Source organism: Rattus rattus, chromosome 18 (assembly GCF_011064425.1).
Source record: "Rattus rattus isolate New Zealand chromosome 18, Rrattus_CSIRO_v1, whole genome shotgun sequence".
In the NCBI taxonomy this organism is placed as follows: Eukaryota; Metazoa; Chordata; class Mammalia; order Rodentia; family Muridae; genus Rattus; species Rattus rattus.
In genome coordinates, this window is record NC_046171.1 from 39628687 (window position 1) to 39644806 (window position 16120).

General features: G+C 42.0%; 1 protein-coding gene across 1 annotated transcript in view; it reads left to right on the forward strand.

The window, feature by feature from the left end:
* Positions 1–16120, forward strand: part of Rev3l (REV3 like, DNA directed polymerase zeta catalytic subunit) — a 155547-nt gene that overhangs the window by 93045 nt on the left and 46382 nt on the right. The window contains exons 13-16 of the mRNA XM_032888520.1: positions 383–4532; positions 7116–8020; positions 10189–10271; positions 11674–11799. Of these exons, the coding sequence (XP_032744411.1) occupies positions 383–4532; positions 7116–8020; positions 10189–10271; positions 11674–11799 (5264 nt within the window). The remainder of the gene's footprint in view (positions 1–382; positions 4533–7115; positions 8021–10188; positions 10272–11673; positions 11800–16120) is intronic.

Consider the following 16120-nt stretch of genomic DNA (forward strand, 5'->3'; position numbering starts at 1 on the left):
GACTACAATGTCAATGACTGCTGTGTTTGTTCTGTGAGTGACTACCACTGTGTGACTGCTCATTCTAAAGAAGGTAGGATGTTTGCGAGCTGCTTGGCTGAAACTCTGTAAACTTTATTCACTTTATGTATCATTGAAGTAGCACAAGAAACTAAGGAACATTATTTTATGAAAGGCTTAAATATGATATTCCTTAAAGCTTCAATAACATTTTCCTGATCAAAACAATATATGTTTAAAATAATGACTAATACAGCCTCTTGATTGTTCAGATTGTATATTTCTTTTTTGGTGAGGTCACTGTTTTAGACATGCAGACTTAATTTCCTTGAGAAATTAGCACTGTGAATGAGTAAATTCTTTTTTTTCCCTCTGACTTTAGACAATCCATTGAACAATGAAAATTCTAGAGCCCACTCTTCTGTGATCGCAACAAGCAAGCTGTCAGTAAGGCCCTCCGTCTTTCACAAAGATGCTGCTACATTAGAACCTCCGTCTTCTGCTAAGATTACCTTCCAGTGTAAACACACAAGTGCCCTTTCTTCCCATGGTTTAAACAAAGATGACTTAATTGAAGGCCTCTCACAGCCAAACAATACAGAAAAAGGTCGAGATAGTTCAGTCACTTTTACAAAGGAAAGTACTTACTCCATGAAATACTCTGGCTCTTTAAGTAGTACTGTTCATTCAGATAATTCTCATAAAGAGATTTGTAAGAAAGACAAGTCTTTGCTGGTACCTTCCTGTGAAAGCAGTGTTTTTGATTATGAAGAAGATATTCCATCTGTTACAAGACAAGCACCAAGTAGAAAGTACTCGAACATGAGGAAGATGGAGAAGGATACCCCTTTCATACATGCTAACCGTCACACTAGTGAGAGTACACTGGGGAAAAACTCTTTCAACTTTGCTGACTTAAATCATTCAAAAAATAAATTGTCCTCTGAAGGAAACGAGAGGGGAAACAGCACAGCTCTCAATAGTGTCTTTCCCTCGTCACTAGCCGAGAGCTGTGACTTGTTGTCGCCCTCAGGGGAGAATAGAAGTGTGGCTCATTCCCTCGATAGCATCACTGATGAGAGTGGACGAAGTAAACTTAAAATCAGATACGAAGAGTTTCAAGAGCATAAAATGGAGAGGCCAAGCCTCAGCCAGCAGGCAGCACATTATATGTTTTTCCCCAGTGTCGTTCTTTCTAATTGTCTCACCAGGCCACAGAAACTGTCTCCTGTCACCTACAAACTACAACCTGGCAGTAAAACGTCCCGGTTAAAATTGAATAAAAAGAAATTGATAAGTCTTCAGGAAACTTCTACCAAAAGTAGTGAAGCCGGAGCCGCAAAAGACAGTTGTACACATAATCATCCGTACAGCGGTACTCCTGAGAAGGAGAGTGGATTGAGCAATGACTTAATTAAAGCCACTCATGGGACTTTTGAAAATAAAACACCTACAGAACACTTTATAGACTGTCATTTTGGAGAGGGATCTTTAGAAACTGAACAGTCTTTTGGACTATATGGAAATAAATATACTCTTAGAGCCAAACGCAAGGTGAATTATGAAACAGAAGATAGTGAGTCAAGTTTTGTAACACACAACTCGAAAATTAGCCTACCTCATCCCATGGAAATTGGTGAAAACTTAGATGGAACTCTCAAATCCCGAAAACGAAGAAAAATGTCTAAAAAGCTGCCCCCTGTCATTATAAAGTATATTATTATTAATAGATTTAGAGGGAGAAAAAATATGCTTGTGAAGCTAGGTAAAATAGATTCTAAAGAAAAACAAGTAATATTAACTGAGGAAAAAATGGAACTTTATAAAAAGCTTGCACCTTTGAAGGATTTCTGGCCAAAAGTTCCTGACTCCCCCGCAACCAAATACCCCATTTATCCACTAACACCAAAGAAAAGTCACAGAAGGAAGTCCAAACATAAGTCTGCTAAGAGGAAGCCTGGTAAGCAGCACAGAGCAAGCAGTGAAAACATTAAAAGAACGTTATCTTTCAGAAAGAAACGGACACACGCTGTTCTTTCTCCTCCTTCCCCATCGTACATTGCTGAAACCGAAGACTGTGACTTGAATTATAGTGACGTTATGTCGAAGCTAGGCTTTCTTTCTGAGAGAAGCACAAGCCCTGTCAATTCTTCTCCGCCTCGATGCTGGTCTCCCACAGACCCCAGAGCCGAAGAAATTATGGCTGCTGCAGAAAAGGAATCAGTGCTTTTTAAGGGTCCTAATGTATGTAACACTAAGACCGTGAGTCCTCGAGTGGGAAAAGCTAGTCGAGCAAGAGCACAGGTTAAGAAGTCAAAAGCAAGACTCGCTAAGTCCTCCGTAGTCACTAACAAAAGGAACAAGCGGAATCAGACAAATCAACTAGTAGACAATGGGAAAAAGAAACCCAGGGCAAAGCAGAAGCAGAGAGCCAATGAGAAGGGTGTGTCAAGGAAGCCTGTAATACCCACGGACGAGACCACGAAGCCTCCGTCTGAGGCCGAGCTCACACCGAGCCAGCGGAGCGTGCCCGAGCTTACGAGTAGTTCTGGCACTCACGCACTTTCCAAACAGAAAGAGATGACACAGACCGGTCCTGCCATGGATCATCCACTTTCTCCTTCCCAACCCACTGGGATTAATGCACAACAGCGGCTGTCCAACTGCTTTTCCTCTTTCTTAGAAAGCAAGAAGTCTGTAGAGTTTCGAACATTCCCCAGTTCAAGAGATGATTCTCATTCCTCTGTTTATAGTTCTATAGGGCCTGGAATCTCAAAAATTAATATTCAGAGATCTCATAATCAAAGTGCTATGTTTACTCGAAAGGAAACAACCTTGATTCAGAAAAGCATATTTGACCTTTCTAACCATTTGTCTCAGGTAGCACAGAGCACGCAGATATGTTCAGGTATAATATCTCCAAAGACGGAGGAGAGTTCAAATACACAAAAAAACTGTGGGTCATCTATTGGAAAGTTAAATGAGTATCGCAGTCCCCTAGAGTCAAAGCCAGAACAAGTCTGTGCCCCTAATTTTTTGCACTGCAGAGACAGTCAGCAGCAGACTGTGAATGTGTCAGAACAGTCAAAGCCCAGTGAAACCTGTTCTCCGGGAAATGCAGCTTCTGAGGAGAGCCAGACACCTAACTGTTTTGTAACTTCTTTGAGAAGTCCCATCAAACAAATAACATGGGATCAGAGACAGAGGGGCTGTATTTTAGAGATGTCAAGTTTTAAGCCTGAAAAGGTAAAACAGAGGTCATTGTCAGAAGCAATTTCACAAACCAAAGCACTGTCTCAATGTAAAAATCAAAATGTGTCAACACCTTCAGTATTTGGTGAAGGACAGTCTGGGTTAGCTGTTCTAAAAGAATTGTTACAAAAAAGACAGCAGAAAGCACAAACCACAAATGTTGTACAAGATTCAGCATCTAGTCATCAGCCAGATAAGGATATTTCCGTTTCTGCTGAGCACAAGAAGACAAATAAACGGACACGAGCAGTGGCGTCTCCAAGAAAACCTCGAGCTCCCAGGAGAACAAAGCCTAAGGAACAAACCCCCAGACGTCTGAAAGTGGACCCTCTAAACCTGCAGACCTCTGGCCACTTGGATAACTCCCTGTCAGATGACAGTCCCGTCCTTTTCTCAGATCCAGGCTTCGAAAGTTGTTACTCACTTGAAGACAGCCTGTCTCCTGAACATAATTATAATTTTGATATTAACACAATTGGTCAGACTGGGTTTTGCAGCTTGTACTCTGGTAGTCAGTTTGTTCCAGCTGACCAGAATTTGCCTCAGAAGTTTCTAAGCGACGCCGTTCAGGATCTGTTCCCAGGACAGGCTATAGAAAAGAACGAGCTTTTAAGTCATGACAGACAGAGTTGTACTGAGGAAAAGCATCACGTCTCTGACTCAGGCCCATGGGTTAGAGCCAGTACTTTGAACCCTGAACTTTTTGAGAAAGTAGGTATAGATAACAATGAGAATCATCGGCACAGCCAGTGGAAAACCAGCTTTCACCCTCTGACATCTCACTCTAACTCAATAATGGAGTCTTTCTGTGTCCAGCAAGCAGAAAGTTGTCTACCTGAAAAATCGAGACTGAATAGGAGTTCAGTGAGTAAGGAAGTGTTTCTCAGTCTCCCGCAGGCAAGCAGTTCAGACTGGATTCAAGGTCATAACGGAAAAGAAATAGAACAGTCCCTTGACTCAGCTAATACCTCTTTCACTACCGTACTTTCCTCCCCTGATGGGGAACTTGTGGACGCAGCTTCTGAAGATTTAGAATTGTACGTCTCAAGAAACAACGACGTGCTGACACCAACTCCTGATAGTTCACCCCGGTCTACCAGTTCTCCCTTACAATCTAAGAACGGCAGTTTTACTCCTCGAACTGCTCACATTCTGAAACCGCTTATGTCTCCACCAAGTAGGGAAGAAATTGTGGCAACTTTGCTAGACCATGATCTTTCAGAAGCTATATATCAAGAACCATTTTGCAGTAATCCTTCGGATGTGCCAGAGAAGCCCAGGTAATCAGAATTAATCCTCCCCCCAACCCCTGGGTAACTTTGAATAATTCTTATTTCTGTAACATTTCATAACTCACTGCTAGTTTTATAGCTGTGATACTGCATTTTTAAGAACAATGAAGAAAATTATTTGTAATTAGAGACTGATTAAGCACATTCACAAACTAGAAAACACCTAGAGAAATTAAGTTGATGACTCTTAGACTTTAATTTACTAGTACTTCACTCCATGTTGCCATTGAGAATTAGAGGAGCAAAGGATCACTTTGACATGTTGCAGAATTTAAATGAATGTCAAATACCTCAATGTCTTGCACGAGGAGGTGGGAGGGAGGGAGGGTCAGGATGAAGAGACTATGTATGTATATGAAAATCTGAGGGTGAGAACTGAACCCAGAACCTCACATCAGAGGCAAGCACTCTACCTGGCATATACCCCACAGTGATCATTTTTGAAATGGAAGTTTTACTCCTTAAGCTTCTTATATTTTTATACAGTGTGTGTGTGTGTGTGTGTGTGTGTGTGTGTGTGTGTGTGTGTGTGTGTGTGTGCATTTCACAAGTATGGAGGTCAGAGGATAACCTGTGGAAAGTAAGTCCCACCTTTCACCTTGTGGGTCTCGGGGAATCAAACTCATCTGCCTTGGCAGCGGGTGCCTTTATCTGTAGAACCATCTCACCAGACTAAAATTGAGTTTTAGAATTTTTAAAAAACTGTTTCTTTAGAGTTTTTGTTTGTCTGCTTTCTGTTGCTGTGAGAAATACTGGATACAGCCCAGTTTATAAAGAGAAGAGGTCTGACCGGACTGATAGCTTCCTGGGTTCCAGTCCATGATGAGCCTATTGCTTGAGTCTATGGCAAGAGAGCACATCAGCGTAGGCATGGATGGCAGAGGACCAAAAGGACGAGGCCAGTGCCTGTACTCTAAAGACCTCTCACTACATCCCACCTCACAGTTTCTGGCAACTCCCTGAATCCCAAGCTAGGGGCCAGGCCTCTGATGCACGGACATTTAAGGGCCACTCAAGACCCACACATAAGTTATTCTGTGATAGTAAATGGACGTGAGTTTTTGGTATTGCTGTTCTAAACCACTTTTCATTTGTTTTCAGCATCTGTAGACTTACTGATAGTGCTATTTGTTTTTATATTTATTAAGGCATAGACAGTTTAGTTCCCCTTACTTCTTTCAGTCAAGATTTTCAGAGAAGAAATAGCCCTGTAACAGCAGAGTGGAGTGGGAATTACTGTACTGGTTTCTTCAGCAGTGATGGCTCCTCTTTACCACAGGACCTAACCCAAGGCTTTAAGGCGTGGAGGTCAGTCAGGAAAGTGCTTGAGGACATGAGTCCATGGTGGGTGGCTGGCTGCTTTTAAGAATAACGAAAACAAAACAGGAATGGTGGTGTGTATTTGTAACCCTCATCTGTAGAGTTGGGGAGAGCTTCGAGGCTTGCTGACCAGACAGCCTATTCTACTTGGGGACAGAAGAGAGGGTGGCACTTGAGGCACAACACCCAAAAGTCTGTCCTCTGACCTCCACACTCACGAGTACACACAACCACAAAAACCACACCAGACTCTGAATTGCGATTGTGTTTATACACATGTGCTCAAACATTAGTGGAACTAGGCTGTCTCCCTTGTTCTGCCAATTCCAGAGTTCCTATGTTTATGTCAAACTCGAGTACCTGAGAGAATGGAATCATGGCAGCTCACTTCAGCTCTGTAGATGGGGGTTTGATTGAGGCAGGACATTGAACCTGAGGCCTCATGGTATGCCACCAGCAAGTGTATGCTTGTTTTAATACTGAGAATTTAAATACAAAGCCTTGTTTTAGCTGATTAGGCTTTGCTAAACTACGCTAAGCACCAGGAGGCATAGAAAGAGGTTATAGAGAAGTAAATGATAACTTACTCCATTGTTTAATCTATGTATGTTGATAGTGGACCACTACTTAAAACTAACACTGAGTGGCTGGGGAGATGGGTACACTGACAGAGCTAGTCCCTGCTGTGTAAGCGTGAGGACCTGGGTTTGGATTCCCAGTGCCCACATGGTATCTGGACCCTGGTCCATAACCCCAGCACCGGGGAGTCCAACCACGCAGATCTCTGTAGCGCATCACTCATCCAGCTAATGAAATTGATGCGCTTATGGTTCAGGTTGAGTTGCCATCTCAGATGTCAAGAACAACTGGGGGGCGGGTGTGTCACCCTCCAGCCTTTGCATATGCGAACCCACCCACGTAAAACACACCCACACCCACACAGATGGACAGTGTGGTAAGGATTCTGATGGGTAGTGTCATGGGATGCTAAAATTAAAAAGTAAAAATTAAACCTTCTTTCTTCTGAATTGGTGTTGCCTTCCAAAAGAGATTAATTTTGTAGTTAGAGATCTATGAAGAAAAGTATATTGAAGCTGCAGATAGCGTGTTTTGTCTGCAGTTGGGGTGAATGGGAAAAACGAAATTGTCGTATTTGAGACACCAAAGGGGCCCCTAAGTCTGTTAGATAAGAACTTATTTTGGGTAATTGGTTATTGTGACAAAAACATTTATTCTAAAATGTATTTAAAGGGAGATTGGTGGACGGCTCCTAATGGTGGAAACTCGGCTCCCCAATGACCTGATTGAATTCGAAGGAGACTTTTCCTTGGAAGGACTTCGCCTATGGAAAACAGCGTTCTCAGCAATGACGCAGAATCCCAGACCAGGGTCCCCACTTCGTAATGGCCCAGCAGTTGTCAATAAAGAGTCGAGCAATAGCCATAAGACGGTGGAAGATAAAAAAATTGTAATTATGCCTTGCAGATATGCCCCAAGTAGGCAGCTGGTTCAGGCATGGCTTCAGGCCAAAGAAGAGTATGCACGTTCAAAGAGACTCCCTAGAACGGAGTCAGCCCCAGTGATAAAGTCCGCTGAGAATGTCAGCCCTTCACTTAATCCGGGTGACACCCGTGCAGTGGCTCCACACATGGATACATGCCCACACACACTGTCCTCTACAGCACATGCCAAGGACGAAGTCTGTCAGTCTCAGATTGCTTTGCAAACATCAAGGACAGGTTGTGGTCAGACAGTAAGTGCCAGTCAGACACTGCTACCAGCTGCCTCTGCAGCCGTTCCTGAGGAGGAGGAAGAGGAAGATGAGAACGGTTACGTGAGTTACAGCTCCCCTGATTCTCCAGGCATTCCACCTTGGCAACAAGCAGCATCCCCAGATTTCAGAGCACTAAACGGGGAGCATCGATGTTCGTCACCGGTGGAGGAGCTTTGTTCCCGAGCTGTTGAGAACTTCTTAAAGCCCATCAAAGATGGTATCCAAAAAGCCTCCTGTTGCGAGTCTCAAGTGATCTCTCCAATCCATGCTAGGACAAGAACTGGGAAATGTGAGCCTCTTTGCCTTCATAGTACACCAGTTATGCCGAGAAAACTTCTGGAAAAGCTTCCTGAAGCAACTGGCCTTAGCCCTTTATCCGTAGGTAAGTGTAGACACAGTGCAAAGGCAGCACCTCTCTTCGAAGGTGGAGATGGAGCGTTAGACTGTATAGTAAAGTCCTCCTGTGAGTGGAATGTCGCTCAGAAAGCGAAGGTCGTCAGTGTGTCGTGCTTTAGAAAGTCATGACAGGAAACGCTTTCATCTCCTACTGCAAACGCCGTTGTGTCTGTGCCTCCTGAGCAAGGATGGGAGCATCAGTCTTCTGAACCTGGTTTTCCCCATTGGCTTTTCACACACACCCAGGTCTCCACCACCTTTTTGTTTTTGTTTTTCCCAATTCTGAGTATCAAACCCTAAGGCTTATACACGCCCTTCACTACTGAGGTGTTCCCAGCCTCTTTCCTGCCGTTTAATACAGAAACAACACAGGTTTCCCTAGACCTTCTAGCTCACGCCAAACTTCCTTCTTCAAAGCCAAGTGTCTTCTTAAAACATTTTCTTAAAAGCAGCTCTGTTTATTTACTGTGTATTCATTCATCGCCTACGCTAATCTGAATTCTGCCTGTCATTGTACTTTTAAAAAAAAGTCTCAAAATTTTTCTTATAACTAAATTCAATGGATGATGCATTTTAGTCTTCTAATCATGGCTTCTAAGCAGTCATTGGCCTGTTGCCCACAGCTTAGTTTCTGCATTTTCTCTTGTCTTTATTTGTATTTTTTCCTACTTGATTTTCTTTTAAATATATCTTACTATTCTTAGTTGTCATCTAAGTGTTGGAGTTATTTAAGTCTTAAGCGTTCTTTGGGTTTTCTCATAGATTATCAAATTCCTGTCCATAGGGTTAATACTGGTAATTTGCATATTTGTATTTCCAGTTGAGAATTTAGGCAGTAGAACACTGACTCTGGCATTTCTGCTTGAAGGTTCAGAGGACCACAAGATTAACCCTGAATTCATGATCTCAGTGCCTGCACTCACTACCACCTTACCAACACACCGGGTCCAGGTCCCCTCCCCACCCCCACCCCTGCCTCTCTCTGTGCCTCTGTCTCTCTGTCATCCCAGTACATATGGAGCGTCACCCGGTTGCCGTGGTAAGCACCTTGCTTTTCAGTCCATTGCCAAGTTCTTTTTTCATCTCTGCCACCACAGCCTGCTGCTTGCCCATTTCCATCTCTTGCCTGAGTGTCTACAGGCCGTCTTAGACATTCTCACTGAGTGGTTATCAGGAAAAACCATCTGTGTATACCTACCATGCGTATTTCAGTTCAGAGACACCAATTCCCAGTTCCTCCCTCACTCAGAATTTGACTTTTAGGAATTTCAGTTACATACAGACAACTGCAGTCCAAAAATACTTCTTATAATACTCTGTAAATACATGATCCATAAGTTCTAAGTCATGTGCAGTTTTGAATATCATGAAATATGAGCCACCTCTTTGTGCGGGTATCCATTCTGTACACGATCCCTCTTGTTCATCATTTAGTAGTTGTCTCAGTAATCCGTTCAGCTGTTGTGGGGTTGGGACACTTGTGTTCAAATAGTCTGCAGCTTAGAAGTAACCATGTTGATGACTCATGGAGTCATAGATGCCGAAGGGAAACAAGAAAATATGTTCTTTATGAAAAAGTGAGGAAAAGAATGTTTGAGAAGGAGCGAACATGCACATAACTTATTAGAGTATATTGTAATTCTATTTTAGCACTGGGTATTGTTTATCTTATGGTGCCTGGTTTATAAATTAAACGCTGTTATTATGGGGAGTGGTGGGTAGAGTAAACAGTATAAGCAGAAGTCAGCACTGTCTACAGTTAACCCCCAGAGGTCTCGGAACAATCTGCACAAGTAAGGAGAGCTGCTGTCATTTTCCTTTTATGTATGTATGGTGAACTTACAACTCTTTCTAGAACACAAAAGAAACTTCATGTCGCTCCCTCATCATCACGAATACGTGATAAGGGAGCGAATTAGCCCCAAGAGTAATGACTCAGTTATAAAACTCAGTAGTAAAACATAACTGTACTTAATTTAAAATGTAAAAGTTTGAAGTATTTCATAGAAATTGGAGATTTTAATTAATTTCATTTTAAAATTATGAAATCTGGAAAAATGTATATAAGGGTATTTACAAATAATATTTGAAACAAAATTTGTTTTAAGAAACCGAAGTAAATATACAAGTTAAAAATGCAATTTCTTTCTACAGAACCAAAAACCCAGAAGTTGTACAATAAGAAGGGAAGTGACACTGACCGTCTTCGGAGAGGTCTCCTGACAACACAAGTGGAGGTAACTACAGCACAGCCACAGGTCAATACAGGACCTCCTGCATCCGAGAGCTCACTGCGTCTTCACTTACATAGCGTGAGGAAATAAGAATAGCATCTGCCTTAGATTTTATTGTTGGGATATAAAAGATTCTTATGTGTAAATGCAGATATCACAGAGAAGCTATGACCGCCAGACTGTAGCCTATGACGATGCACACACATTAACTGGTCACTGGCAGTGTCAAAGCCGCTGATCCAGCAGAGCCTAAGGAAGATCGTATGTTGTGGGTGGATTGTTGTTGGGTTTTTGTTTTGTTTTGAAACAGGGTTTCTCTGCGTAACAGAGCCCTCCAGGCTGGCCTTGAACTAAGAGATCCACCTGCCTCTGCCTCACAAGTGCTGGGATTACAGGCACGCACCACCACCACCCAGCTAAGTAAGTCATTTTTCACTCTCGCCAAAAATATATCCTTTTCTTTGCTTTTTTTCCATATAACTTAATTTTTAAATTTCTTTCACCAGGTTACCAAAAACAAAAAACAAAAAAAGGGGGCAGCATTATCTACTGTTAAAGTTGAGAAATTATTACTGTCCTTATTCAAATACTAAAGATATGCTAGTACTTAATTGAGAAGTATAAGGTTGTATGAAAGAAGTATGTTAGACAGTGTCTTTGGAAATAAATGACAAACCACTCCATATCAGCTGCTACTCAGAAAGGTCATTACGTATAAGATGTATGATAATTTTTTTACGTTGAGGCTATATGACAAACTTTGATTTATAAAACTTTTGAATTATAAGCTATTGATATTAAAAGCAGGTAACCGTGCATTGTAAATACAAATCAACATGTTAGAGAAAATGGTTAATCTATTTAAATAGCAGGGAAGGTATTTTAAGAGAAGAGATAGCTAGATACAGTGGGTCTTATGTGTAGACCCGGCTATGGGGAGTCCCGGACAGGGGTCACCATGAATACTAGGCTGGTCTGGACTGCAGAGTGAGCCATGGCTAGCAAAAGAAGGGGGGAAGGTTGCCATAGAAATAGGAAGTGTCTGTCCTAAATGCTTGAAGGCTTTTCCAGTGCGTGCAGCAGTGCAGACTTTCACACCATTACAAACCTTACCCACGTAGTTGTAAATATATTAGTTACTTGATCTTTCAAGAAGGGTGGAGATAAATATCCATGTAGAATAAATATCAGCTCCACCCGACTCCTGCTTTTAGTGTTTGGGGCTTGTAAAACCAAATATCAATACCTGGTCTATTTATAGATTGTAGTGTATTTCTACAGTTACTAAAATAAATGTTAATAACTTTCTTAAACTTAAGAACAATCTTTGTTTAAAATGTTTAAGCAAGAATAATCAAAAGAAAGAACGGTTGCTTACATCTTTTTCTGGCTGTGTCTTTTTTAGAATCAGTTTGCAGCAGTAAATACTCCAAAGAAAGAAACTTCTCAGATTGATGGGCCGTCCTTAAACAACACCTATGGTTTCAAAGTCAGCATACAGAACTTACAAGAGGCAAAGGCTTTACACGAGGTAACCCGCCGCGCTAAAATTTAGCTTATAGAAGTTGAATTACAACATATTTTGAAATTTTAGAATTACATTTTAAAAGTCTGTTTTATTATGCTATTGTTCTGAAGTATTGTATCATATCTCAGTTGTGATTTTTATTTTCTGTTTGGTTGCTTTGTAGATCAGTTTTCTATAAAAGAAGAAAATGATAATTCACAAACTATACCAAGTATCTGACTTTTACATTATGAGCATGTATGTGAAAGACTAGGACACTTTCTTACGAAAATGTAAATTAGTCACAGTATGGACTCAAACCCCGTGCCTAACTGATAGGCACGTGCCTAGCTGCTGTGTATATCTATGAGTGGTTTGCCTCCTTTTAGCTCAGTACTGTGCATGCCTGATGCCCAAGGAGGCCAGAAGAGGGTGCCAAGTCCCACCATCACGCAGTGCACCAAAATCTCAGGGGTACATAGCAAATGCCCACAATTAAAAATTAAAGGAGGGGCTGGAGAGATGGCTCAGTGGCTAAGAGCACTGACTGCACTTCCAGAGGTCCTGAGTTCAATCCCCAGCAACCACATGGTGGCTCACAACCATCTGAAATGGGATCCGATGCCCTCTTCTGGTGTGTCTGAGAAAGCAACACTGTACTCATACATAAAATAAAATAAATTTTTTTTAAAAATAATTAAAGGAAAGATTTTTTTTCAATTATAATTATTGGACTGGCAAGCTGGTTTACTCAGTAAAGGCACTTGCCACCAAGCCTGACAAGCTGAGTTCAGTCCTGGAACTCACATACATGGTGGGAGAAGAGAACCAGCTCTCACAAGACACACACACATACACACACACCAAACCAGCACATGTGTGCACACAAAGAAATCTAGCTATTAAAGATAAGAAAAATATTTACTCAATCAAAATTTATAGACTTTAACAACAACAACAAAAAAGACTTGTCTTTTAAAAATTCTTTGTGCTTTTGGACATATATGTACTCTGGTGTGTGTGTGTGTGTGTGTGTGTGTGTGTGTGTGTGTGTGTGTGTGTGTGTGTGTCTTGTCTGTCTGTCTGTTTCTTTGTGTTAGTATGTGCAGGTGTCCACAGAGACCAGAAGAGGCCATGAGATCTCGTGGCATTGAAGTTGCTGGTGTTTCCAGGATGCTTTGGACGTTTGTGTGGGTACTGGGATCTGAACTCTCCTTCTCATTGTCGAGCAAGCTCCTCTAACCACTGAGCCATCATCCCTCTAGTCCCCAGAAAAGTTTGGTACCTATGGATGTTTGCTTTCTGTTTGAAAACATAATTTTACTTGTTTTTGCATGTTACTGCACAGCCACATTTTAGAATTATATAACACGTTAAAGTTAGTCCATGACACTGTTACCTGCTGACAGGACTTTCTCCTCTCAGGACACTTTTTCTTAATTGATTTTTCTATTGATTTACATGTCAAATGTTGTGCCCTCCCCTGTCTCCCCTTTAAGCCCCTCCATCTTATCCCCCTCCCCTTTGCCTCTAAGAAGGTACCCCACCCACTCCCACCTTCTCACCCCTCTAGCAAACCCCTTCACTAGGGCAACAAGCCTCCACAGGACTAAGCACCTCCCCTTCCATCCATGCCAGATAAGGCATCCTCTGCTGTGTATGTAGTGGTGGTGGAGTCCCTGGGAGATCTTAGGTCCGGTTGGTTGATATTGCTGTCCTTCCTAAGGGGTCGCAGCCCCTACGGCTTCAGGACATATTTTGAATCGCCACCCAGTGGCAAAACAGGAAATGAGCCCTCTTTTGAACAGGTTTTTTATGTTGCTTCTGTTCTCAGTACTCAATACAGAACAGAAGACTCCCTGTTCCTCCCTGCACTTCCTCTCACCTCCCTCTCACCCTTCCCAGCTCAGTTTTTACTCTGTTTGCTTTAAACCACACCCTTAAGAGCAGCAGTGCATATTAAATCTCAGTCCAGAAACACAAAATACAAATGTGAAATTTCTAATAACGAAATTAGTCTTTAAGAGTCTTTTGACTTAACGTTGTCTTCACACGTCTTCTCTTTGTGCTTCATACATGTTCATCTATCCTAGTTAAATTGGTTGTTTTGTTCTACTTGGCTTTAGAAGAGAGGTTTTCCACTTAAAGTGTTTGTGTTTACTAAGTTAATGTGTACTAATTATTAACAATAAAATTCTATAGGATATGCATTTCCAGGAGAACATTCTGGGGCATGGGGATGCTTAGAAGATGGCTCAGTCACGGGGATGTGAGGTGCTTGCTGCCTCAGGTCCCCAGCTCCCACTGGAAGTCTTGGGTGTGGCAGGGTGTGAGGAATAGTGGCCCTGGACTGGGAAGTAAGAAAGAGTGCCTGGGTTCTGGCCATGCAGCAGACTCAATGAGTGAGCTCCAGGTTACCAGGAAAGCCGGCTTCAAAAGAAGATGGAGTGCAGCAGAGAGAGAAAGACACCCAACATCTATTTCCAACATGACACGAATGCACACCTTCTGTGCGTGTGTGTGTGTGTGTGTGTGTGTGTGTGTGTGTGTGTGTGTGTGTGTGTAGACAGACAGACAGACAGACAGACATGCACCAGCACCGTCCCTAGGTTGATATACAACTCAGTGGTCGAGTTCTTGCCTAACTATATGGATGTTTTAGGTTAGGCCTTTTTGCATTTTGTATTTTCTTTCACTGTTGTGCCAATATTTTCTCTGGTATCTTCTGCCCTTGAGATTCTCTCTTCTATTTCTTATATTTTGTTGGTGATTCTTGCTTCTAGGACTCTTGATCTCTTTCCTAGGTTTTCTATCTCCAGGGTTGTGATTTCTTTATTGTTTCTATTTCCATTTTTAGATCCTGGATTTTTCAATTCTTTCACCTGTTTGGTTGTGTTTTTCTGTAATTCTCTAAGAGATTTTCATGTTTCCTCTTTAAGGGCTTCTTCCTGTTTACCTATGTTGTCCTGTATTTCTTGAAGGGAGTTATTTATGCCCTTCTTAAAGTCCTCTATCATCATCGTGAGATGTGATTTTTAAATCAGAATCTTGCTTTTCAGGTGTGTTGGGGTATCCAGGGCTTGCTATGGTGGGAGAACTGGGTTCTGATGATGCCAGGTAGCCTTCATTTCTGCTGCTTAGGTTCTCATGCTTGCCTCTTGCCATCTGGTGATCTCTGGTGACAGCTGGCCTTGCTGTCTCTGTAGGTTTGCCCTCCTCTAACCCTGTGGTCTTAGGTGTGTCAGCACTCCCGGGGTCCTGGGAGATCTGTTCTCTCTGGGCGGCACTGGGGTCTGCATAGCTGTGGTTCAGGGTCAGCCATGGCGCAGGTGGAAACCAGAAGGGAGTTTTTCTTACAACAACTCCAATATATAGTTTTTAGGAACGTGACGTACTTTGGGTTGCTTTATTATTTTTTGAACCTTCCTTACACATACATAATTAATATTTTTATAGTTTAAAAGGAATGTAGTAAATATATTAACAAACATATTACATGTATGTGTTAAAGATGAACATGTAAAGTAAGCCCCTGTCCCACACGGTAGCAGTTTTCTTCCCCAAAAGCCCTGAGTACTGACTATTGTGTCATTACATGACCTTGGCACTAGCTTAGTTACTAATCCCCATCTAAACATTCAGGTCCTTCACAGTCGTTTTCTCTTACAGCTTCAAGTGTACTTCCTTCTACTTATATTTTGATTAAATGAGTCAGTTTGTAGCATAACTTCTCAGGAGAAGAATTTTTTAGTTAAAGGATATGTGCATTTTAAATTTTAAATTTTCGATAGATAGTCCTAAATTGTGCTCTAAATAGATTTGCAAATTCTGTTCCTGTGACTAATGGAAGTCATGGACTTATATTCTTCATTGGCCCTCATGGATTATCTGTCAGTACAAAAAGGGTTAACCAAGGACCACAGACACCACAGAAGAGCAGTTCTGTCCGGTTGTTCAAATTCTTGCTTCCACTGTGTGTGTGTGTGTGTGCGTGTGTACGTGTGTGTGACTACAGACCCTTTCTAATTGATGTGACCTGAATAAATTGTGAGGAGAGTATAGTGTCATTCCCAATGCCAGCTCAGCTGTATGTATGTGGGAGCACACACCGTGCAGTCATGGATTCAGGCCAAACCAGATGCTGTTGATTTATTTTTCTGGTCCTGATTTTTGAGGGAACTGTTGTTACTAACTGCTGAAGCCCCAGAGTGTCAGGATGGCAGGCGTGCTCTATGTGCCTGTCTCTATCTTGGTTTTAAAAAGAAATTAAGACTTGCAGTGGGAGGTTTTCATTGACAAAGCCTAAGTGTGAAAACAGTTTAGCCTTTGCCGCAGGCCAGAAAGC